The 27,331-nt window shown below is 36.7% G+C and overlaps 1 protein-coding gene across 1 annotated transcript in view; it reads right to left on the reverse strand.

The window, feature by feature from the left end:
* Nucleotides 1–24,894, reverse strand: part of EIF3H (eukaryotic translation initiation factor 3 subunit H) — a 95,440-nt gene extending 70,546 nt beyond the window's left edge. The window contains exons 1-2 of the mRNA XM_029923800.1: nucleotides 24,734–24,894; nucleotides 3,190–3,346 (exon numbers count right to left, since the gene is read on the reverse strand). Coding sequence (XP_029779660.1) covers nucleotides 3,190–3,346; nucleotides 24,734–24,865 — 289 coding nt within the window. The 5' untranslated portion in view covers nucleotides 24,866–24,894. The remainder of the gene's footprint in view (nucleotides 1–3,189; nucleotides 3,347–24,733) is intronic.
* Nucleotides 24,895–27,331: the final 2,437 nt, after the last annotated feature.

Consider the following 27,331-nt stretch of genomic DNA (forward strand, 5'->3'; position numbering starts at 1 on the left):
TAAGTCTTTGGTGTTGTAAAAGCAACTTCATTTAAACATAATCACCCCCACCACCAAAAAAAGAAGAGGAAAAAAAAAAGTAAATAAAATAATAAGGGAAAAACCCAAGACACACTTCTTATGGGGAAAAAAAAAACAGCATGTAATTTCTGTCCTTGACGGAATGTGTTAAATAAGCAAACACCCCCAACAAGGAAAACAAGTACCACAATGTAAAAATATTCGAAAAAGAAAACCCTCTCACATGCATAAATGAAAGATTGCACACAAAGAACTCACATCTTTTCAAGCTTCAATAGTAAATATTCTGCTACTATGTATTAAATACTGCATGGTTTGCCCAAGCTAAGACGAAACCACATCGTAAATCAATAAGCATTTTGCATTTTCTTTCATTATCTACTCAAAGTCATGCCTACTGCACCTCTAAACATTTCATTAAATCGAATTATACAGCAAACACTCCCAAAATAAACTTAGGTTGTATTGCAGTTTCACTTAACAGTGTATAAAATGCTGTGTTGTGACAGGTATCAACTATCCATTAGATACTGAATCAATTTTTCTTAAGCACTATGAATATGTGAAATCTTAATATTTTATCCAAGTGAAAAGTCATCAGTTAAAAGTTACACAGGAAAAAAAAATGACAAAAATGAAATACTTTATAAATCTCCACTTACAATAGCATCAAAATGAATAAAAACAATTGAGAATAACTTGTACACTGAAAACTACAAAACAGCTGGAAGAAAACAATACAAATAAATGGAAAGGCATTTATTCATAGCTTGGAAGATTTAATATTGTTAAAATGCCTCTTCTACCCAAACTGATCTACCGATTCATGTAATCCCCACCAAAATCCCAATGGTATTTTCACAGAAATAGAAAAAAAAAAAAAATCCTAAAATTCATATGGAATTTCAAAGGACTTTAAATAGCCAAAATCTTGAGAAAGAAAAACAAGGCTGGATGCCTCATCCTTCCTGATTTCAAAATATATTACAAAACAACAGTAATCAAAGCAGAATGGTACTAGCATAAAATTTCTAGAAGATAATATAAGGAAGAAGCTTCCTAACATTGGTCTTGACAATAACCTCTTGGCTAGTATACCAAAAGTACCAGCAACAAAAGCAAAAACAAACAATATGGATTACATCACACTAAAAAGCTTCAGCAAAGGAAACAAATCAACAGAGTGAAAAAGTAACCTATGGAAGAAAATATCTGCAAACCATACATATAAGGGGTTAATATCCAGAATATACAAAAAACTTCTTCAACTGAACAACAATCATTAAAAATAGACAACAGACCTTAATAGACATTTCTTCAAAGAATACATACAGACAACAAGCAATATAAAAAGATACTTAACACCACTATCTATCAGGGAAATGAAAATCAAAACCACAGTATCACCTCACATCTGTTAGTACAGTTATTATCACTATCAAAAAAGTAAAAAACTGGGGCGCCTGGGTGGCGCTTGGTTAAGCATCCAGCTTCAGCTAAGGTCATGATCTCATGGTTCATGGGTTCAAGCCCCGCATCGGGCTCTGTGCTAACAGCTCAGGGCCTGGAGCCTGTTTCCAATTCTGGGTCTCCCTCTCTCTCTGACCCTCCCCTGCTTGCACTGTCTCTGTCTCTCAAAAATAAATAGATAAATAAATAAACAAACAGTAAAATAAAATAAAATACAGAAAATAACAAATTTTGGTGAGGATGTGAATATGTCGCAACCCTCATGCACTACTGGTAGAGAATATAAACTGGTGTAACTACTAAATAGGCAGTATGGAAGTTCCTCAAAAAATTAAATATAGAATTAAATATGATCCAGCAAATACCACTCCTGGGTATATATATCCAAGAGAACTGAAAACAAAACCCTGAAGAGATAGCTGCAGCATTAATAAAAAAAAAAAGCCAAGAGGCAGAAACAATGTAATTATTTATCAACACATGAATGGATAAAGCAGTGGTATTACATACAACAGAATACTACTCAGCCTTAAAAAAGGATATCCTGCCATATGCTGTAACACACAGGAACCTGGAGAACATTAAGTTATGTAAGATAAACCAGTCTCAAAAAAACCAAAGACAAAAACACTGCTAACTTCACTTATATGAGATATAAAGGAGTCAAACTCTAAGAAACCAAAAGCGGAATGGCGATTGCCAGAGACTGGCAAGAGGGAGAAGAGGAACAGTTGGTCAACAGATTGAGAGTTTTCGTTTTTGCAAGATGAGAAAGTTCTACAGATCTTTTCCACACCACCTGCATATAGTTAACACTCTATACACTAAAAATTGTTTAAAATGGTAAATTTTACTACTTGTTCTTATGTTAAAAAGTTACACAGAAAATGATCCCTGAGAGTTCAGACAAGTAAGAAGTTACTTTCAACTAGATTTGTTTTTAATCTTTCAGCTTATTGACCTTGGCCTTTGGTGTAAGCTTTATCTACTACTGGCCTTCGCTAACAAAGCAATTATATCTGTAGCACCAAAATAATCCAAAAACACAAGAACCTCTTGAAATGCTTAAGGAGTATCTTCTTTCTGAAACAGAGTGCTAAGCTCATCTTTTTAAACACTAAGTTAAAAGACTACAGAAGGAAATGGATATGGGACACACAGATAATCTTGCCCTTCGCGATGTAAGCTATCTGCAAGCTGATTTCATCATGGGAAAGTTAACAGCACAGCTCCTATCCAAATTACTAAAACCTGAATCTCAAATTACAAATAAGGCCAAGCTAACCAATCTTTTGATATAAATCCTCATTTCAAAGAATTTGCTTCATTTTTTAATGTTTACTTATTTTTTGAGAGAGAGAGACAGAGTGCAAGTGGAGGAGGGGCAGAGGGAAAGGGAGACACAGAATCAGAAGTAGGCTCCAGGCTCCAAGCTGTCAGCACAGAAACGAAGTAGGGGCTCAAATCATAGGATCATGACCCGAGCATAAGTTGAATGCTAACCGACTGAGCCTCCCGCTAACTGACTGAGCCACCCAGGCGCCCCGAATTTGCATAATTTTTTCAAGAAACTCAGAAATCAAGTGAACTAGACTGGCCTGATAGACTCCCAATAAGCGATAATCAAAGGTTATGGTGAGAACTGTATTAAAAATCATTTGTGTACACGGCAAAGATTTTTGAAACGAGTACCCTTACCTTCATCAAAGTCAGCGTCATCTTCTGTGTGTTGAGGGAAAGGAAAGCAGTTGGTAATTTCAAGACGATCTTCTACAACCAACCCCAAAAGTACTCCCTGAACCACTTCAGTTCCTTGTCCTTCTTCTTGGTAATGTTTGATTATTTTTAATACCACCTAAAAGAAAATACAGAAATGAGCTTAAAAATCATCCTTACAGTTTCTATTTCCTTTATTTCAAAGGAAAAAAATTGAACCATACTTGTAGGTTTGCAAAAGCCACCAAATTATGTAATAGAACCAATTTTCTTACAAATCAATTCTTACTCTGACACAAATAATAAGCTCATGTAATCTAAACGTACACCTGAAACTCCTGGAGTCTGAAGAGATGTCAAAAGTGTCCATGAATAGCACTCACGACTTCAGGTCAAGGCTCCAAAAGCTCTGGAATTCAGGAGCAGCTTCAAACAGTATCACCTCAATTCAAGATTATTATAAAGGAAGTGAGCCTATTAACTTCTGTTAACAGAACTATAATTTCCTGACACAAATGATAAAACCATTAATAACATAAAGACCTCAATTACCTGAAAACCTGAAAGCAGACCAATCCCCTGATAGTTTCTTAACATCTCAAGGTGGTTCCTGAACAAAGCTTCTCATTAAGTCAAAGGAAGCAACAATGAAGAACGTGTATCCAAGAAGGATATGTTTGGTAACAGAAATCAAAGAGAACCAAGTTTCCAGCACTACCTAATTTTCCTCAACCAGAAGGATACACCAAATAACCTCTAATGGAAAACTGGCTCTTGCATTACTCTCTCCTTTAACATTTCCATAAAGATAAAGAGGTTAACAATGCAAAGTTGGACAGGCAATTAAGTTAAAGGTTCACAGTATCAGTAATCATTAATAATAACTCCTAAAAAGTAATTCCCACAATTATGTTAGAAGAAAGGACAATAATCACTTTACAAATAAAACAAAAATAGAGAAAAAGTAAATGGTCAAAAGTCACACATCCAGGAAGTGGAAGAGCCAAGATTTAAACCAACTCAAACTCCAAAGCTGTGTATTTTCACTTTAATAACAAAGAGACTTATTTTCATATCAATAATTTGGTAATTAAAACAATGAATTAGTCACAGATTATATGATGAACAGACCCCAAAAAGATACTGTATCAACAAGATCCAGACCTCTTAAGGACAGCAAGCAGTTAGGAGAGAAAAGAGCTATATGTGGAAGAACCCAACAGATTAAGACTTTCAACAGTATGAAATGAAGAAAATGCAAAAACTTACACATTCCTATAGAAAAGACCTCTCTACTTCTGGAAAGGCACAGAATGAGATCTGACTGTCGTGCAGGTATGGGTATGAGTTCCAGCTCTATTTATTCTTCCTAAGTCTTTGATTTCTAATTTGCAACATGGAGCTGTTCCAGAGCAATACTGACACCATTAAAAATGAGATAATGTATAGCAAATACTTCACACAGGGTCTGATATGTAAATAATCAATATTACCAATTTTTGTCAATAAAAAGCAGAACCATATGGGGTGCTTTCCTACTTTACCTTCCCTCCATTTCTCCATCACCACTCTGGCTCAGTTGGTTAAGCATCGAACTTGGGCTCAGGTCATGATCTCATTGTTCGTGGGTTCGAGCCACGGCTGTGATGACAGCTCAGAGCCTGGAGCCTGCTTCAGATTCTGTGTGTGTGTGTCTCTCTGCCCCTCCCCTGCTTGAAACACTCTCTCTCTCAAAAATAAACATTATAAAATCAAATTACCCTTTTACAAATCAAAAAGGGATGTGAAACTGTCATTATATTTGGAAATGAGTTATCACAGTTCAAAACTCACTTGTACTGAAACACTGTCTTATCCCTAATAGTAGTGAACTTTAAAGGGATGGGGGAGGGGGGCAATGTAACCAAACAGCACAGCAGCTTGATATGCCTGGCCAACCAGTCAATGCAAGTGACACAGAAGTATAGTACTCCAACTTAGAGAAACTATCACCTCTCTTCAGCATCACTGACCAGTTATACTCAGTTTTCTATAATGATCAGAAAGAAAATTTACAGTAACAGTATCCAACTGAGAGAAAGGAGAAGCACATGGTTTAACTATTTGCTAAAGACCATCAACGTAAGTTAAGTATACACAGAAAGGGGTAATTGTAAGAGAGAAAGCTTAAAACCCTGTGATGAGAACTAGTTCAATCAATGCAAACCTTTCTCCACAGCAGGAACAATCACTAAGAGCACTTTCTAAATAGGCACTGGAGGATGTGTCTTACTTTGAAAGGCAAAATAAGGATCTCAGATGTAGTATCAGGAAAGACGACTTAAATTTTAAGGGTGAATTCTCTCTCACATTTAAGCCTATCCAAAATAAAGACTTAAAAAAAGACTCAAGCATAAAGGCTTGGTGACCACCAAAATAATTTCCAACTCTATCATCTGTGATCTTGCCATTGTAATATAATCTCATGAAAGAAAGCATTCAAAAATATTTTTAAAAAACATTTTTACCAAAACTAAGCTAACTCATTCTTCACTTTGACATTTTATGCTCTTATTTCCTATATACATGCTAAAATCTCAAGTCTTCAGTTCAAAAAATGATGTAATAGATTTGCAGTTCAAACTTGAGAGGAGCGAGCTGTCAAAAGGAAATTCCTGATCAGAAATAACAAATTTACAAACAAACTGTTGAAATTCCATAGAAATAAAGTTCCATTGATTTTTGGTATTTACAACACAAAAATCCATGTTCTGCTCATGGCCAGCCCTCTTAAAGATTCTCATAAAAACGAAGACATGTTTTACTTGCCACATCTTCAACGCTGAAACTGGTACTGGCACGTAAAAGATACTCAAAATAGATCTGCTGAAGGACTGAATGCTGAACATCTATCGATCACTTATATCAGACACTCCAGGGTCTTACAAGCAATGACTCATTTATTCCCCATAACTATGATGTCAGTAATATTTCTTCATTTATTTGACAGGTGAGGAAATGGAGATATTCTGACACAAAATTATTAAATCAGGGAGGTGAGGTAGGATTTTGAATTTCAAGATATTTTTAATCACTTCATAATAACTGAGTAACTTTGTAACAACAAGGCTGAAACTGAGAGTGCAGGGGCGACAGCTCTTGAGGAAGCCCCTGGAACTAAGCTGCAGAAGCAGAGTTCTGTACAAGAAAAGTTCAGTGAAGGGTTACCGGGTCAGGCAGCAAAAAGACTCTAAGAGAATGGTGCTAGAGGTCACCTTTTTTGTGCCCTGATCACTAGAAGGAGCATCAACAGGACACCGCCAAGAGTTGCTAGAATGCAATACAGCTTCTTTAGCAGCACTATTCTCACAAGCCACAAGATGGGAATGTTCCACCACAAAGTCCTGTTTCAGTCAAGCTCGTCCCCCTTTCATTTTCTTGCGCTGCAACCAAACCATATGCCTCTGTCCCTAAAACAGTACTGATATATTTTTAACTAATCCTGTTTGTCATGCTTCCTATTACTTTTTAAATTAGATACATGAAATCTTAATAGTCTCCAAAACAAAAACATACTCTTAAACTGTTTTTAAGTGTCACAAATGACCCCACATACTCAAGAGCTCTGTATCACTTGTTCTCTGCTTACCAAAATGGCCTACAGAGCCTTTTTCTTTCTAAATAAATGAAGTTTTCACCCTGGCTACATATTAGAGCCATCGGTATTAAAACACACACACACACACAGCTGATGCCTGAATCCAACCTCTGAAACTGAGTTAATTGATCTGAGCTGAGATTCCTATATTGGTTTTGTGGGGACTTCGTTGTTGGTGGTTTTGTTTGTTAAAATCCAGGTGATTTTAACATGCTACTTCATACTAACTTTTAACTTTGAAGTATGGGCCAGCCTTCCTCTTATTAATTTCTCAGATGACTGAAATGTACAACTGGTTAAAACAAAGTTTCCTTTCCTCTGTTTTAAGACTCCCTAGGTTGATGAACTGAGTACACTGAGAAACACAGACCCAAAAGCTAATATTTTATTTATAAAATCATAAATACCACCTCCTAATAAGAGGAACTCAAGCCCTACTTTGAAGAATCTCTACAGCACGGAGATGAGAAGGAAGGAAGGTAATGCCAACAATCCATGTGAGAAGCAGCAAGTGTTTTCTAAGACTTATGCCCCCATATTTAAAACTGCATATGAACTGGGGCGCCTGGGTGGTTCAGTCGGTTAAGCGTCCGGCTCTTGGTTTTGGCTCAGATCATCACGATCTCGCGGCTCATGGGTTCAGACCCCACAACGGGCTCTGCGGCCTTCAGGCTGGGATTATTCCTTGGTCTCTACCCCTTCCTCACTTGTACTGTCTCTCTCAAAATAAACTTTAAAAAAAAAAAAACCTGCCTATTGACTAATGTTGACCACGTCTGCTTATCCTATAAATTCATGGGTAAATATTTTCCTACAAATCATGCCTAAAGGATGGAAACATACTGGCCAGCAGAATTACCAAATTCTTCTACTACCCCCAAACTTTGCCATGCTCTGGGTCTAAGTGTTTAATAACCTAATTTTTGCCCCACACAGTAAGTACTGGTCTCTGAATATGACAACTCTCCCTAGAATGGTCTCCAAGCTTTCTGAGGTTTGCACATTCTCAAGCTGGGTGGACCTTAGAAAGGAATCCCAACTTGCAAGATAGTAAACAGATGTCTGTCTGCCGAAATTACCCTAGAGGAACCATTTTTCTACTATTGTTTATTATTCAGTGAAGACAATTTGAAAGACAAAGCAAACTATGTCATCATCTCTTATGAACACAATACTATTTTTTAAAGTGTCTAGCGTTCTAAAAAAAAAATGCAAACCTAATTTGCCCAAAAGACTAAACACAAGAAAGTATTCTCAATATTACAGGATAAAATATGAACAACAATCTAAACTACTCAAATAAATTAATTATAGCATAAGTCCACAAACCCAAAATTTGAATAGTAAGTATGATGGATAAAATCTTCCATCCTCTCTAAAAGGGAACATTTAAGAGAATCTCTAAGGCCTCTCCATCAAAATCTTAACCAAAAACTCAATTTCATATTAGGGAACAAATAAATCTAACGAAAAAAAAAAAAAGATTATGCTGTCTGATGAATTAGAGTTAATTTTCTATCAAATATGACATCTGCAAAAACAAGTTACTACAGACAGATTTGGAAGCTGTGCACAGAATCACCAGAAGTCTGTTATTTTGGGCTTCTTTCATTCACTCATTTATCCATTCACCTAAGTATGTGCTGAATGACTTCTACAGGTCAGTTACTTCTGACAGGCCAACTGGGAAAATGAACTAAAATCAAACACAGAAAAGTCTTTACTTTGATGGGGTTTATATTTTAGAATAGCAAGTCTCAAAAGTTTTTAATTCTAAAATAAAGGCCAAGCCTCTTAGAAATTATAGAGGACCCCGAAGAATTTTTATGTTGATATTTACATATTAGAAGTTCACAATGAAAAATGTTCAAAATAATTTATTCACTTAAAACAACAATAACAAGTGTATTACATGCTGTTACAAATAACATTTGTCAGAAAAATAACTATTTCAAAATAAAAGCAATAGGGATATAAAAATGACAGTTCCATATTTTTGTATAACATTCACTTATTCAAAAAGAAATTTTAATCAGGACAGAAGAACAACATTGTTTCACATTTTTTGTGAATCCTATTAATGTCTAGTATAATAAAAGAGAAGATTCTCATATCTGTTTCTGAATTCAATCTTTTAACATCACACATCATGTAGCATCCGGAAACTTCCATAAAATACTTATTCAAGAAGGAGAGTAAAAATGACAAGTAATGTTTAAATATTATTATGAAAATAGTTTAGATTTCAAAGACCCTCTATATGAACGTGTTGGGGATTCTCCCACTTAAAGAACCAGAATGACAATTAAGGAGGTGAATGTGATTACAGATCTGAATTGCACTCTGAAGAAAATAAAAAGGGGAGTGAGAAGGAGGGAATCTTAATGAGCATGGTCCAGGAAAGGCCCCTCTCTGAGATGACACCCTAGCAGAGAAAACTGAAGAACAAGAAAGTGAGCTTGGGTGAAGACAGTATTTGCAAGCTATGGATTTTAAATAATAGTTTAAGTAAAAATGTTAATATTTACCTTTCATAAAGCATACAAGTCACACTTCGGCAGAACAAAAAGGCCTAGAGACGGATGAACACTAGCATAGGAGTACTACATGTTTTTACCAAAAGCACTGGCATATAAATAATAAACCCAGCTACGCAGTTATGTCTTAAGATACCATTACGTAATTCAAGATGAGCAATTTCAATTAATTTTTGTTGATTAATTATAAAATATATTAACAAAATCCTTTAAAGAAATAGTACCATGACTTTAATCAGCAATATTTCTAATACCAGTGTCAGAGGTAATCTTTACCTGGCAAAATTATGCCTATGAAGCTACCATACAAAATTTCTCTATCAAAGATAGCAACTCTAAGGAAGCCTAGGGTTGAAAAGTAAACTACTTAAGAGGCACCTGGGTGGCTCAGTTGGTTGAACGTCCAGCTTCCGCTCAAGTCATGATCTCGCAGTTCGTGGGTTCAAGCCCCACATCGGGCTCTGTGCTGACAGCTCAGAGTCTGAAGCCTGTCTTTGGATTCTGCCTCTCCCCCTCTCTCTGACCCTCTCCTGCTCATGCGTTCTCCCTCACTCTCTCAAAAATAAATAAAACATTAAAAAAATTAAATGCCAATTATACTGCATCTTAAAAAAAAGTAAACTACTTACGAACTATATCTGGAATTGTTAGGTCTTGCAACATGCCAATTTTAAGTACTGAGTACATGAAAGACTTGTAAAAATGTTGAATATACTACATTTCTATAAAGTTTAAATAACCAACCAAGTGAGACAAAGAAACCAACAACCAGAGCATTCACCTCATGAGTTAACACAATAGCACCCAAACGTACATAAGACCGAGATATAATACCCAAGAGCTAGGAGCTGGATTGCAATCCAGTCTCTTTCCTAGACCATAAGATGGTGTCCTGAACTTCTAAGTCAGGAAAGTGGAAACCAAGACCTTTCTAAACAGTTAGGGCTCCATGAAAAAGTGTTGGTGGAAAGGCAGAAAACAGTAATTGCAGTATCTTATAGTTAAATATAAACTTAACACTTACTACATGACCCAAATTCCTATTCCTAGGAATTCACCAAGAGAAATGAAAACACATCCACATGAAGATATGTCCATAATTGTTCATAATAGCATTATTCATAACAGCTAAAAACTGAAAGCAACCCAAAGGCCCAACAAACGTAGATAAACAAATTGCAGTATATCCATTCTATGTACTACTACTCAGCAATAAAAAAAATACCACTACAATAGAGAGGAATCTCAAAAACATTTTATGAAAGACGTCAAAAAAATGCTATGTACTATATGATTAATTTATATGGAGTTCTAGAAAAGGAAAAACAAAACCCCTAGGTAGTTAGGTGGAGGATACTGATTGCAGAAGAGCACACTCTTTAGGGTGAAGAAATTATTCTATACCCTGACGTGGTAGGGACCATACAGTTGTTTACACCTACAAAAGTTCATCACACTATACATCTAAAATAAGTGGATTTTATCTGCATATATTAATACTTTAACTTTAGAAACCTATACACATTTTTAAAAATCTGATGAACAATTCATATATGTACCCACTAATTTTTTTTCTCAATTTAAAGCTCAAAAATCCCCTGAAATGCTTATAAGAAACTAGTTTAAAAACCACTGCTATATCCCTGCGTTATGTATAACATGAGTTTTATATAACTATATATAAACTTAAGTGTATAGTAACTTATGCTTACAATATGCCCAGGTAATCAAGAATACATTAAACTGTACTGTTTTAGAAGCCAAAATGTATGTTTAAAAATTTACCACTATTTTAAAATATTTTGAAATTTAATGAGATTAATAATGTGTTTAACAGATAATTTCTATATACTTAAAGGCAATTCCCTGGAAGAAAGGTCTGTGGCATTCGTCATATTCCCAAAGATGCCAATGACACACAAAGACTTAAGAGTTTTAAAAATTAATTAAAAAGGTACTATATACATGCAGTTACCGTTTTATGTTTACATGAACAAGAATGAAAAGGACGTATCTTTTCTTATGAATTTGTTATTACTTACTTATAATAAACATGCATTTGTTTTCAATTCAAAAATCAAATAAAGAAAAAGGTCACAGAAAAGATTTTAAAATCCAGCAATCACTGCAATTTATTGCATAAAGTTTCACCGAAGAAACCTAATTTCGTTTTGACAGTACTACTAAGCTGACAGAATGATATGGACACATCCTGATTCAAGTATGTTTTTCTAGGTATGTTAAAAAAAAAAAAAGGTGGGGAGCTGAAAAAGTGGCTTTGAAAGAAGATGAAAATATACACACAATAAAACCTGAGCACCTGCTGGCTTTAAATTCTAATCTCTTGCTGATATGGTTACTCATCAACTCTATTCAGAGGTCACTGCACTGATATACTCAAATGACTGGACAATAGGCATATATACACACCATCAAGGTGAAAGAGGTAGCTTCTGGATATACGAACTGATTTTCAACAATCAGAGAGATCGGTTTAAGAGAAGCCTAACATAAACCACTTATAAACCAGCAAAATATCAACTCAAACTTTGAGCAAACTAACAGCAATAAATGTTCACCAAGAGAAGCAGCATGTTTCCCACTGTCCCTGTTTAAAGTTCAGTTAGAATTAGGGACATAAGCGGTTTTAAATTGTTAGAACTATACCATCTCCCACGTTTCACCTTCCTTTATAAAGCTGAGTACGTAAGGAATGTTCACAGGTTGCAAACTGTATTATGTGTACCTAGAACGAGAAAACACTAAATCCACTTGGTTCATCTTTTTAAAGAGCTCACAGGTAAAGAAATCCTGAAATTATTTAAGTGTTTTGCCACTAAAGCCAATAACAAAAAAGTAAATCTAGTGGTATTTAATAATCACAACAGTATTTTATTAAATTAGACTCTGCCTATAGGAAGATGCTATTGGCTAGAAGAGGTATGGGCTTCTCAGGCGATCAGTGGTGGAGAACTCATTTTCCTCCAGTCCCTCACCGACCAATACTGTAGTAGAAAAAAAATAACATAAAACTTACAAGAAAAGTGACATTTTTAGAAAAGACACAGAAAATACAAGCCCAGGGATCATACTCCGGCTATCACAGCAATATCACACTGTGTATACAATCTCAGTCCTGTGCTTACCTCACACACACAGTCAACAGTTCACAAACCATACCCACACTGCCAAGCAGCACTGGGTTTACAGAGGCGATTAACATTAAGCAGATAGACCATTTTCTCCCAACTCCAGAAGCTGAACGTTCAGACTTTGTAATCAAACACTTCTTACGTCACGGACATGAAGTCTCTCAAAGTATGACGTTATTTCAATAGACTAGAACTCCAAACTGCATGCCTATCGAGCTCATAATTTCTCTACCACTCCACGCTGCTTCTAGAGGAGAGGACAGGCATTCCCCTTAGATGGGATCAAACCACTATTCTCTCAGTTCTGATTCCATTCGGAACACTATCTCTAACGGGGGTAAAAACAAACCGATTTCAGCAGCAGGAACCCCCTTTAAATTGTAAGCTGTGTAAGACAAAATAAAGTAAATTATCCAGTGAGTGAGCCCAGCTGAAGCCCCAACATTCACACGCGATTTGCTGTCTTCCTTCCATTTGTTGTACAAACCAACTCTAAAACTAACCTTTACTTCTTTCCAAAAAAAGTTTAAGTGAGAGAGAAAAACCTTAGTAAAAGCTTAAAAATTAATTCTTATGAATGTATACACAAATATGAATCTCTGGTCTGTACAAACAGAAAAATCACATAGCATAGTTGAGAGGCTGGGGCACTAGACTCCAAAATAAAGTTTGAGTGCCAGCTCTGTGGCCTCAGGCAACGAATCATATCTAGGATAATTAGACAGGATCATCTGCCTCCTGGGGAGATAAGTCAGTCAGTGCCCATCTCACAGCGGCTGTTGCAAGGATTAAAAAACAATCCACCTAGCCCTCAGGCCTACTAAATTCTCAGTAAAACCTGTAGCTACTGCTTCAATGACTATAATAAACACTTCACCTAACCCATTCACTCACCATCCACCTATCCAACAAATATTTAGTGACTAGAATATGCAAAGTATCTTCATGGCACTGACACTGGGTTCCCCACACTGTTCAGTTTATTCCTCAGATTTTTTTTCAGTCTAATAAGATGTAAATATAACTTACTAAAAATCAACCACCTGACAATAAACTTCCAATTTTGTTAAGACTTATCAGTCATCTTCATCTAGAGCTATTTGTAGATACTTTCAAAATAAGATTTTTAAAAATCTGCTTTGAAAAGTCGAAGAGTAAACTGACTTCTTTGAAACAGCTGAGTATGCGTGTGTTTATGGATATACAGAGGTTCCCTTAAAAATATCATTATCCCTAAGGTGCCTGGGTGGCTCTGACAGTTAAGCTTCCAATTTCGGCTCAGGTTATGCATGATCTTAAGGCTTGTGGGTTCGAGCCCTGCAAGGGCTCTGTGCAGACAGCTCAGAGCTGGGAGTCTGCTTTGGATTCAGTGTCTCTGCCTCCCTCTGCCCCTCCCCTGTGCACGCTTTCTCTCTCGCTCTCAAAAATAAATAATAAACATTTTTAAAAAATTTTAATTAAAAAAAATCATTAACCATGTTAAACATAAAGACTAGATCCACTCCATAAGAGTTTCTTAAAAGTCTGAAAGAGAAAGGCAAGACCCAACTACACCAGTTGATGGCCATTTGGAGAAAAGGTCAGGCAGGATGCATGATTTCTAGGCTGGCTTTATTCCATTTTTGTAGATTCTGGGAGGTAAGGTCCACAGCCTGAATTTCTCACACCAATCACTGTCAAAGAACTGCTATTACCATAGAAGAATTTTAGTCTCAAAGAAACTGTAATGCCACAGAATCTCCCCTTAGCATATTCTGTAAAGTCAATAACTACACTTTCATTTAGTTCTGGCTTCTTTCACTGACTGATCTGTGAACTTGGCAGTTTTCTTATTTGGTTAAGCCTAGATCATTTTTTTCTAACACTGAACAAAGAAGGTGGTTACTGCCAAAATGTAAATTCAAAAAGCAGAAAGCAGCATTAGTCTTAAATTTAACACATTTTATGGCTCAAGTGGGAAAGGGGTTCCATTTCATAACTGGCTGAATAATAAATAGGATTTAAATCACTGCTGTTCAGTTTTGATGTGAAAGAAATTTAAGTAATTTCAATAGCAAAATATATATATATATTTTGCTCCTGACACATATGGGATTAGCTGCAATGCTCCGAAACACTTAATCAATATCACCTCTATATTTCAGTTGAAAGAACATACTTCCTTATTATTTTCTTGGGTCTAATGTTCATCAATGGTCCACAATTTTGAAGTTAAATCGTCTAATAATTGTTGGGGAAAGGGAGAGAAGGGCAAAGTAGTCTCAAGAATTTCAGTAGAACATACTGCACTGCTCACCTCAAAAATTACTCAAAAGTACAATGACGTAATAGAACACACAAAAGTATACCCGCGGTTAAATGTTAAATGATGAGGCGTATACACATTAAGTCTATACTTTACTAACTCAATATACATAACTGGTCTGCAAATTTTCCCACATGTACCTGGAAAGTAATTTTTCCAAAGTAAAATGAGTGACAAAAAAGCTATACTGGAGTAAATTCTTGTCTTCTCTTATACAAAACAAACTAAAAAATTTCAAAACTGTTATCTACTTCCTAACACATTTGAAGTTTGTTATACTGGGGAGCAGGACCCACAGCTTAATTAGAAGGCCTTTCCGTGATCTAGGGGCATCTGGATTACAGTTTGTTTCTGCTTCCTTAACAGGAGGCCATGTTTGGTAAAGTCGAGAAGGAAACATTAAAAAGAGTAACTGTGACTGCCTCTGGAAAGACGGTGGCTGAACACAGGGATGAAAAGTGAGAGCTTCTTTTTACTACATACTTTTTTGCCTTTTGATTTGAACACCATGTGCACGCAAATGGCTGTTTAATTAAATAGCCTTAATATAGTAAAAGAACTTCAGTTTTCCAGTATAAAAAGTACACCACAGTGATAACAGGAGGTGATTATTCACCTTCTTTCTCAAGAGGTCTATCTTGAGAAGACTAAACTGAAGATTATGCATTTCTGCACAAAATGTAAAACGGGTTTTCTTCTCATAAAGATCAGATCTTGGTTTCAACTGTTTTAGAGGCTACTCCTACACCAAACTTGGAAAACAGTATCTACAAGCCCTCATTTGGAGGCTAAATACAAAAAGTAAAGAAGATCTTAATAGTCAGGCTATCAACCTTAATTTTATTTTGTGTAATAAGGATTCTCCAAAGGTTTTTGCATTCTAGGACTACAGCTATCCTTTCTTTACTCAGCACCATTGTGTGTGATGGCCAAGTACAAAGTAGGTTCTGTAAGACCTGTCACATGAGAGTTTTGCAACAATTCAGAAAGTAAAGTGAGAAATGAATAGTGTAGACAACACAGTTATAGACTCACAAACTATGTAAGTGATCTTAAAAGAATCCAAGGGAAACCCTATGGAGCAATCAAAGATACCAGAAGTCTGGGTGACTTGGGTAGATGGTGATAGCCCTAACAGACAACAAAGTATTTTACTGACTTGAATCACAGTAACAAGTATGTTAGCATACTAACATGCACACTTAATCTGCACATTTAAGTTTAAAAATAAAGACTAAGATTTGTAAAACTCTTAACTTTCCATTAGCAATCGTACCAAGAAGCAGCACTACAATACTCTGTACATGGGAAAAGAAACTGTACTATTCAACTGTTCTGGAGAGTAATTTGGCAACATACTTGAAAATCATGCATAACCTTTAAGCCATTAACTTCGGCTGTAGGTATTTAATAAAACACAGGAAAAACACTAGAAAAGTGAACCCCAAAATCCTAACAGTGCTACCCATACTCATATTAGGAGCTTATAAACTGAGTAATTTTCTTTCTGTTTTGTGTGTGTGTGTGTGTGTGTGTGTGTGTGATTTCTCCAAACTCTCCTTACAATGAATATATACAGGGGCACCTGGGTGGCTCAGTGGGTTAAGCATCCGACTTTAGCTCAGGTCATGAATTCACAGTTTTTGGTTTTGAGCCCCGCCTTAGGCTCTGTGAAGACAGCTAGCTCAGAGCCTGGACGCTGTCGTTAAATTCTGTGTCTTCCTCTCTCTCTGTCCCTCCCCTGCTCATGCTGTCTCTCTCCCTCAAAAATAAACATTTAAAAAAATAAGTTAAATAAATACAATGAATATATACAGTTTTTGTTTAAAATAACCATATTTTAGCACATTACTATTGACCCATAGATAAAAGAACGTTTTCTACTTACATCAAATGAAACTAGTTGGGGACAAGGACAGAGGTATAGGAGGTACTGAGAAAAAAATTTCTTATTAATCATCAGGATACAATGAATACCTATGATGTTTAGGTACTATTTGGGGTAAAAATAAAACCTTAAAATTTTATGCCATAATACAGTTGATATCCAGACTCAAACAGTAAGAAGTTTTATATTTTAACTAAGTTAATAAAGTTACCACTATTTTACTGAATCAATTTTTCTCTTCTATTTTTGGGCTTAGTACCAACATTAACAAAAATACAGGGTATACTCTGGCATATGCCACTGTCCTTTTCAGCCCTTTCAGTTTTATTGAAACAAATACAGTTTGTCACCATATAGATGGAGATGTACATTACACTGTACTTTTTGCTATTAAATCTAACCTTCACAGGATATAATCATTGTACAGAATTATCTTCTACAAACAGTACTTTATGGGAACAATTAGAGCTATTTTCTCTTTAAGTATATTTTCTTATATCTTACCCAAGGAAATAATATCCAAATACCATAATGCAAATATTTTACAAAAAAAAGGACAGTTATGAATTAACATCCAAGAGAAAAGCAAATGCAACCAAGTTTTCATGTAAGTGCTGAAGTCAGAAGCTTTCATCTTAAGAAACTACGGTAGACTTGGGTAAGAATATCTGACCACAAACTAAGACTGGCAGAGACCCTCACCAAAGCCTAATGCTTTGTAGAGGCTTGACTACAAAGACTAGGACTGAGCTAAAAGTCCAGGAAATCTGTTGTGAAGACTTATAATACCTGGTGCTGCTTGGCAAAGCTCTTGAAATCCAGATATTAAGCTGAAGATCAGAATTTACAATTATATAGGAGCTAGCTGGAGCCAAAGGTGACAACAAAAGATGAAAAACCAGTAAATATTATGTACCCACAGCCTTTTAATGTCAAAATAGGTATCTGAAGGGGCGCCTGGGTGGCTCAGGCGGTTAAGCGTCTGGCTTCGGTTCGGGTCATGATCTCACGGTTCATGGATTCGAGCCCTGCGTCAGGCTCTGTGCTGACAGCTCAGAGCCTGGGGCCTGCTTCGAATTCTGTATCTCCCTCTCTCTCTGACCCTCCCCTGCTCACACTGTCTCTCTCTGTCTCTCAAAAATAAATAAAAAACATTTAAAATTTTTTAAAAAATAGGTATCTGAAGAGTTAACATATGCCATTTCATCTGGGCCAGATATGCTACAACTGAAGTTAAAATCTTTTATTATCTTCCATTACTTGGTAACACATGGAGTTACCAACTATTTAAATCAATACTAACTACCGAAACGGCTACTAACAATAGTTAAACATCAATAGGAAATTATCTCTATTAAGCTGCTATTTATTACAGCAGGAAGGCCATGTGTTATCCTCATATTAAAGATGAAATTAAGGAACAGAGATGCTGATTTATTAAATCATCACCTCCATGAGAAATGCCTTGTTTGCTGAGCTCCTTAAACTATCCCAAGACACCTACAAGAAAACAAATTAATATAGCTTGTTATCACTAAAGTATACCCCATAAGCAAAGGAATCATGGTCAGAAAGTTTTTTTCAAAAAGGGACTGGATTTCAATAAGCCCTGGGACCTTAAGGGACAGGAACCAAAGTCCAGGAGGTCACAGGGTTATCTAAATCTCAAAAGCATCCTGCGAAGTCAGATAGACTTAGATCTGCATACTGTAAGGAAAGTAAACTTCCTTACTTAGGAAGACCTACCAATACTTCTCTCAATTCTCTTTAACATTTCTATTTTCTTTTTTTTTTAATGTTTTATTTATTTTTGAAACAGAAGAGACAGAGCATGAGAGGAGGAGGGTCAGAGAGAGGGAGACACAGAATCTGAAACAGGCTCCAGGCTCTGAGCTAGCTGTCAGCACAGAGCCCGACGCGGGGCTCGAACCCACAAACGTGAGATCTGACCTGAGCTGAAGTCGGAGACTTAACCAACTGAGCCACCCAGGCGCCCCTTCTCCTATTTTCTTAAATGTTGATTCCCGAATGCCTTAAATCTGTGTGACTGGTTAGCTAAAGGCTGCCTTTTCCCAAACGAGAATATTTACTAAGTTAACTTCTTTTAGCTACAAATCATCTCCTCAAATATGACAGACTATTAAATCTAAAGATTCCAAAATATTAGCTTTCTTGTGCATTGTAACGTTTTAAGTCTGTAAGAGACCTAAGTTTTAGAAAATACATTCCTGATGCTTGAGCAAGGAACACTGGACTAATTATTTTGTAAACACTTTAGTTCTATTTCCTCTTATCCTGATATTCATCAAGTTACATAATCTATATGTATTTGAGCTTCTTTATTTCTAAAATAGGGATAATAATGGTTCCCAAATCAGAGTTGTTATAGGGCTTCAATGCTGTAATATAAAGTACTTTAAACAGTACCTAGCACATAAGAGCATACAACTACTGTGTCCTTATAATGTATGAAGTAGTTGTAATAATGGAAAGAAAAATGCATCAAAGATGCCAATTTGTGATATGAGTCCAAGCTCTAGATAAATTCCCTTTATGCTCTTGAAAAGCCACTCAATTTCTATGAATGACTGAATCATATGTACAATCCAGCTAATCCTGGTTCTATCGGCTCCTGGAGTTCCTAAAATATAATAATGTATGTCAAATGTTTCAAGTAGTAACATCTTACTTGGCAAAGCAAAAATATAACTAAGAGGTCAAAATGCTAGACAGCATACAGTAATTTAATCCCCAGAGTGTGCTTAGTCTCACTTTAAGAATAATGCTAACAAGGGGCACCTGGGTGGCTCAGTCGGTTAAGCGTCTGGCTTCAGCTCAGGTCATGATCTTGCGGTTCATGGGTTCGAGCCCCGCATCAGGCTCTGTGCACACAGCTAGCTCAGAGCCTGGAGCCTGCTCTAGAGTCTGTGTCTCCCTCTCTCTCTGACCCTCCCCTACTCACACGGTCTTTCTCTGTCTCTCAAAAATAAATAAAAAACATTTTTAAAAATGTTTAAATAAAATAAAATAAAAATAATGCTAACAAGACTGCTTATCTGGTTTTCCATCTATAGCAAATGAAAAGCTGGAAATAAAAAGGGTAAAAGACATACAAGTTTAATGACAAAAACAAAGCCAAAAATAAAAGACAGCCAATTAGATAAATTACTTACCCAAGGCACCTAAAATTCAAAACATGTTCAGGGAACATGACAGAAATAAACACATGTGAATACCCAAAGGGATTCTGGAGGACTACTGTCCAGTGTAGGACAATAAATTATGTTTTTAAGGATAATACTAAGTAATCTAAACATGACTAAATGGTATAAGCTAAGTTCAGTATTCTCTGACTAAAGAGGCAGAGTAATGTACTTCAGAAAGATTTACAATTAAAATGGCTAAAATGTAAACATTTTGGTGCTTAAAGGACTTTCAAGTTATCTGGCAAAAATATTCAAACTATGAAGCAACTTATTTATTCTTTACTGAAGTCAGAAAACTAAAAGCAGCAGCCAAGAGCCACACAATTTTTTTGTGGCCAAACTGTGTTCTACTTGAACCATGGACTTTAGACAGCTTCCATTTCATAGCTTAACAAACTGTTATCTAGTCTTTGTAATTTCCTGTACTCTCCCCACAAACACACACAACATATAGTGATATATGTCATAGCCCAGTGCAAGCCCTTTACAAATTTGAATTACTCATTTGTTTACATTTTCTCATTAGAACGGAATCACCACCAGGTAAGCAAAGCAGATAACATCTACTCTTAAAGCTGTTCTGAGAATGAGACATAGTCTCACCAAACTTTTCTTTTCACAGGGTCTTGTAAATAGCAGGTGCTCAATTAACATTAGTGATTTTCCTTATAAGTAAGGCACTGATGCTTAAAAAGAGGAATATGAGCAAGTTTATAAAGCTCCCTGGTCTCCTAACCTCACACCTGTGTTTCTCACCAACGTACCATTAATCTCTACAAAACTATTTACTGACCCAGTTTCCTCATGATTCATTTTCAAGAAAATTTCTTGTACCACAGTTCTGTATTAATTCATTCACAATATCCGAGTGCTTTCTATGGGTCAGTCACTGTTCTAGACACTGGTAAATAATGCAGTGAATAAACCTGACACTGGTCCTGCTCTCCAGAAGTTGATGTTTTAGTGTGAGAAGACAAATAAGCAACAAATAAGACTTTCAACAGCAACAAGAACCCAAGAGGCTGACAAAAGGGTCAGTGAACTGATGCAGCCACTCTAGAGCAGGCAGGAAGTACCTGTAACATCTGAGCTGACACCTGAATGACAAAGTATACGGAACTCTTACTTTTTCATTTATTAATAACATCCTCTTTGCTTCCAATAAAGGAGAAATGAGGTAGCCTACAACTTTAAATAAGGAAACTTTTTACATAAAACAGAAAAACAAAATTTGAGGCGTGCCTGGGTGGCTCAGTTGGTTAAGCGTCTGACTTCAGCTCGGGTCATGAGCTCGCGGTCTATGAGTTTGAGCCCCCTGAGCCAGCTTCAGATTCTATGTCTCCCTCTCTCTCTGCCCCTCCCCTGCTCACACTCTGTCTGTCTGTCTCTCTCTCTCTCTCTCTCTCTCAAAACTAAATAAACATTAAAAAAAATTTTTGAAAGTAAATAAATTTCAGTGGTAACCATTTTTAAGCACCGGAACTATGAAAAGTACAAAGATTTTACAATTTTGCCTTCAAATGACCATCTTAGTGAGAAAGGAAAAATAAACAGCAAACTATCAATTAACAGTCTATGCTCATGTGCCAAGATGAGAAATACAAACTGTCATAAAAAGTTCAGAGAAAGGAAGAGACCAATATAGACCAAAACAATATTTCTTAAACATTAATATGCTATAAATTACCTGATACAGTAGATCAAGAAGGAGCCCTGAGATTCTGAGATACCGTATTTCTGTATTTCTAACAAGGTACCAAGTAAACCCAATTCCACTGGTCTTGCTGGCCCATGGAAAGATTCAAACTGGTCTGGGGGAACAATGTGGCTTTTACAGGAAAAGTTCAACAGGAACAATTAGTTTGATCTTTTCTAGGAACAATGAGATCACCTGACTGCAATAAAAATCTACTCTTCCATTCTAAGAGGATCCACTTAGCACAGACTCTGTGCAGGGGACTCTGTGCAGGGGACCATAAAAGTCAAATTGACAAGTCTAATGGAATAGACAAAAGATTCTTGACAGATACCATTTCACAAAAGGAAAATAAGCCATCCATAACTGTCCATTCACAGTCAGATGAGGACAATTACATCACATTCATATAATGAGATGCTCTATAGTAATGAAAATGAATTACCACCACTTAGTCTAGAATGGACTAATTTTAAAAACAATGTGACATACACATATATATCACTCAAGACATAGGATAACATATACTATGATTTAATTCATATTTCATTCATATTATTAATATAAACAGGCAAAGCTAAACAAATTATTTAGAGATGCACTGTATGGCAAAACTGTAAAGAAAACAGTCACTGAAACAAAGCTCACAACAGTGATTACATGATGCAAAGAAGGGATGGGAGGAAAGGATGAAATAGGGAAGAGGCCTCAAGGATTTTCATAATGTCCTATTTCTTCTATTGAACGGCAAGTAACTGGATGTTTATTTTGTGATTAAATTATGTATATTTTGATATTTTTCATAGTTCTTTGCTACTGCTATCAATGCTCTTTCTAAAAACTAAATCAGGGAATTGGTGGTAGTCGAGATTCTAACAACGGTGAGTTATAAAAAAATGGAAAAGTAAAACTATAGACAATTATTTAACCATTGACTTCAAGAGGAAAAAAAGTAGGGACTAAGAATGGACCACAGATCATTAAATGAAAAAGAGACAGAACTGCGCATTTTAATATGGGAAAGTCCCAACAACATTTACATGTTAAGGGGAAGGTAATATTAAAGGTACAAAATATTTGATGAAAAAGGATCAAAGGTAGGAAAGGAAGGGTTCAATACAAGAAAAATTGGTCTTGGCCACTAACAAGATGCCAAGAACAAATGTGTGAAACATACAGCTAATTATAGTCCTGTGTGGCTGGAATGTACACTCACTAAGAGGCCTGGAAAATTAACCTGAACACAAAAGCAAGGGCAACATCACTGAAAACATTTCAGAAAGGAAGCTAACAAGATCTAAACTTTCGCATTACGTGAATGTTTTAATGAAAGTGTGAAAGATGGACTGAAGAGACCTAAGAAAACAATTCAGAATACCATTAAAATGATCTATAAAAGATGTCAGGAAATGAACTAGGAGTAGGATAGGAATAAAATGAAATCTTTTATTCATTCATTTACTCTATGTTGGTTAAAAGGTTCTATACTGGGAATATAACACATGAAAAAGCACAGTCCCTCTCCTGCCCTCAGTAGCTTACATTCTGGTAAGGGAGACAAGAAAGCAAACAAGACAGTTATAGGCCATGGAAAATGCTATGAAACAGAGTGATGTGATGGAGGATGATGCAGAGGGAGATACCTTTGACAGGGCTGGTAGGCAAAGCCTTTCTTAAAATGGGGCATTTAAGCTAACAATGTAAAGGAACAGAAGAAGCACCACCATGTAGGAAGAAATACTTGAGAAAGTATTTCAGGAAGAGAAAACAATGAATTAAAATGTCACTGTGAACAAAGCCTAGAAAAAAGAAGGAGGGGAGTTTGAAGACACGAGTAGCAGGACCTTGAAAAATGTGGTAAGAAGTCTGTATTTTATTGCAGGTGGATATGGTTGATGGCATACAGATGAGAAGCAGATGAATTTGATATATTTTGGAGACGGAACCAAAAGGACTTGCTGAGACTGAATGTTGGGGGAGGGGTGCGGAGAACAAACATAGGTTAATCCCTAAGTTTTCTGATTTGTTCAAACAGGTAGATGATAGTCCCATTTACTAATATGGGAGAGACTGAGGTAAGACCAAAGAGGGGGAGACAGGAAGAAATGGGAGACAGCAATAATCTGATTTTGGACAAGTTAAATTTGAGATGCCTATAAAATATCCAAATAGCGATGTCAAGCAGGGAGTACAGTATTCAAGAGTGGCATTCAAAAACCAAGTCCTGCAAGAAATACAAATCAGAATATAAGTAATATTCAAAACCACAAGTAAAGTACTTAAAGAGTGTCTACTACTGTAACTTTTTGTAACACAGATAATAATAATTAAGCAACCAGGATGAAAATGGTAACTTACAATGTCTCAGAGACTGTTCTAGTTATTGACACATTTCCGGCCAATTTTAACCCTCAAAACAACTAAAATGAAGAAAATAAGTATAAAGAGATTAGCTTAGCCAATGTCATTCAACTAATTTTGGAGGTGGGACTCAAACCCAAGCAGTCTGACTCCAGCAGTGTGCTTCCTTACACTACATCAGGAATAGACCTGATAGCAGGATTCCTAAACCCAAATCCTGAGGAACTTTAAAATTCATCATGGGGAAAGGGGATGCCAACACAAAAAATGTTTATTCACGCTGTATGGTTCCAGGTAAACGCTGAATCACAAACTCAAAAGTGTCTACAAAGTAAATCTCCACTTTAGGAAGTTACAGATGTCAGATCCCAGGAGGAAACAATGAAGTTTACTTTATCTTCCAAAAGCCCTAGATTCCTAGATCCTTCTCGACACCTCCTTCACCTATGTCTCCCGGAAGGGTTCTTCTCCAAATCCAAGTATCTTAAAACAAGACCTCAAGGATCTGTCACACTCACCCCTACCTTCTGTTCCCTATCTCAGCCCTCAACTTCCCCGAAAGATGGCAGAGAAAGCCGTCGCGCCTCCCAACAAAAAGTAAAGATGTAAGAGAAAGGCTCAAGGGGAAAACTTTGTCCCAGTCTCACCAAGCTCAGTGGCGAGGCGGCCAAGCCGCGCGTCCGGCAGGTCTCGACTAAGAACTGAGCTGCCCACGTGGGCCTGGGGAGACGGAACCCCACTCACCAAGCCATCTATCTGAACTTGTTTCACGGCCGAATCTCCGGACCCGCCTTTGCCTTTGCCTTTCCCCGCCGGGCCGGTGGTGGAGCTGGAAGAAGTGGCGGCAGAGCCGGTGCCTTCCTTGCGGGACGCCATCTTTCCAGACAGACAGGAAAAAAGAGAAACGTGAGTGACCGGAAGCGGAAGCACGAGCTTTACGTGACGTCATGCGCAGGCCGGGGCTCGAGGGGCGGAGCTGAGAGGAAAAATTGGAGTGGGGCTCCGCCTCCCTTTTCCTTTTCCAGCCTCACCGCCTCCGCGGAAGGTATCATTTGTGCATGTGGCCTGTGCGTTTGAGGCTTCTTTCTCGTTGAATGCTTTAAGACGGCAGCAGACTTTTTAAAAATATTTTACACCTTATATTTAGTCAGTGTCCATTAATCAAGGAAGTTGATCATAAAAGCATTTAACTCACATTTATGTAGCGTCTCCGCCTAAAAACGATTTCACTTTTCATTTTTATGAATCCCCACTCCCGATCTTTTAAACTGTGAAAAGCTGTATTAATTCCCATCACATATGCTTGGAAGCTGAGACATGATTTGTCCAACGTCAATCTGTTAATTAGTAGCAAGCTGGTATTGCAATTTGTCCTATATAATTTTAGATAGCTGTCTCTAACCACTTAGATTATGCAGAAATTAATTTAAACAGGGGGACTTTTATCAGAACTGATAGCCCTTTGCTGCCATTAGTTTCATACAGGATTTACATGAGTAATGTACAAAGAAGTTATTTTACTAGTATTCAAGGGTGATACAGAACATCTCCTTTAAAAGTTTGCTGACCTGGGGTACCTGATTGGCTCATCCAGTTAAGTGTCCGACTTTGGGTCTTTCGGTTTTTGGGTTCGAGCCCCGCATTGGGTTCTGTGCTGACAGCTAAGAACCTGGAGCCTGTTTCAGATTCTTTGTCTCCCTCTCTCTCTGCGCCTCCCTTTCTCACATTTTGTCTCTCTATCTCAAAAATAAATAAACATTTAAAAAATTTTTTGAAAATCAGGCTGACCAATAACATACTTGTCTGAAATATAGAACCCAAGTCTTTAAAACAATACTTGACAGCCATAGAAAATCATTTTAGATAAGGAATTTAAGACATTCTTTCTATGATTCAAATTTTGCCTATTGCTCATTTTTCAAATGTTTACTCGTTCCATAAATGTCTATGCAGAAATGATTCCCAAATTTGTTTTTCCCTAGATCTCTCCAGTGAAGTCCACACCAGCATGCGCATATGCCCATGCAACATCTCCACCTGTGTGTTCAACATGAACCTCCAACTTAACCTTTCCAAAGCGCCAAATACCACCACCCCTCCTTGGTTTTTCCCCATTTCATTTGATGACAGCTCGATTCTTCTGGTTGATTAGACCAAAAGCCTTGGAGTCATCTTTGACTTCTCTGTTTCCCCGCACACCCCTACAGTCAACCCCAGCTCAGAACTACAGAAAAGGGAATTCTAAGAGGTATGATTCCCACTTAGCTAAGTTGATGTAGTACAAACCACCACAGTCCACCCAACTGTCTAAAAGAAACTCATTTCGGGGCGCCTGGGTGGCTCAGTTGGTTAAGCGTCCGGCTTCGGCTCAGGTCATGATCTCACAGTTCATGGGTTCAGCCCGGCATTGGGCTGTGTGCTGACAGCTAGCTCAGAGCCTGGAGCCTGCTTCAGATTCTGTATCTCTCTCTCTCTCTCTCTCTCTCTCTCTCTCTCTCTCTCTCTGACCCTCCCCTGCTTGTGCTGTCTCTCTCTGTCTCTCAAAAAAATAAATTTAAAAAAATTTTAAATTTAAAAAAGAAAGAAACTCATTTCAAATATAATGATGTAGGCATATTGAAAGTAAAATGATGGAAAAATATGTCTCACAAACATTAAGCAAAAGAAAGCAGGAGTGACTATATTAAAATCAAATCAAGGAAAATTTGGAGCAAAGAAAATCACCAGAGACAGAGGGAAACATCATATAATGATAAAATGGCCAATCACCAAAAACACATAGCAATTCTAAATGTGTATTCCCTAGCAACAAAGCTGAGCTTACGTAAAAAAAAAAAAAATCCCAAGAACTTAAAGGACAAACAGACAAACACAGTCATAGTTAGAGACATCAACTCCCCTCTCTCAACAATTACAGAAAAACTAGAGAGAAAATCAGCTAGGATATAAAGGAACTTAGCAATTCCATCAACAAGATCTAAATAACATTTATAAAACATTCCAGCCCATGACAGAATACACATTCATTTTGTGTGTTTTTTTTTCAAATGCTCATGGAATATTTAAACCATATCCTGAGCCATGAACAAACCTTGAAAATCTTAAAAGAATTGAATTTAAAAGAATTGAAATCACACAGAGTATGTTTTCTAACCACAATGGATTCAAACTAGAAGTTAAAACATAAAGGTAACAGAAAATTTTCCAAATACAGTACTTGGAAACAAAACAACACACTTCTAATAACCCGTGGATCAAAGAGGAAGTCTTAAGCACACACACAATGAACTGAATGAATATGAAAATATAAAATGTCAAAATTTGTGAGACACAGCTACCTCA

This window comes from Suricata suricatta, chromosome 15 (assembly GCF_006229205.1).
Source record: "Suricata suricatta isolate VVHF042 chromosome 15, meerkat_22Aug2017_6uvM2_HiC, whole genome shotgun sequence".
In the NCBI taxonomy this organism is placed as follows: Eukaryota; Metazoa; Chordata; class Mammalia; order Carnivora; family Herpestidae; genus Suricata; species Suricata suricatta.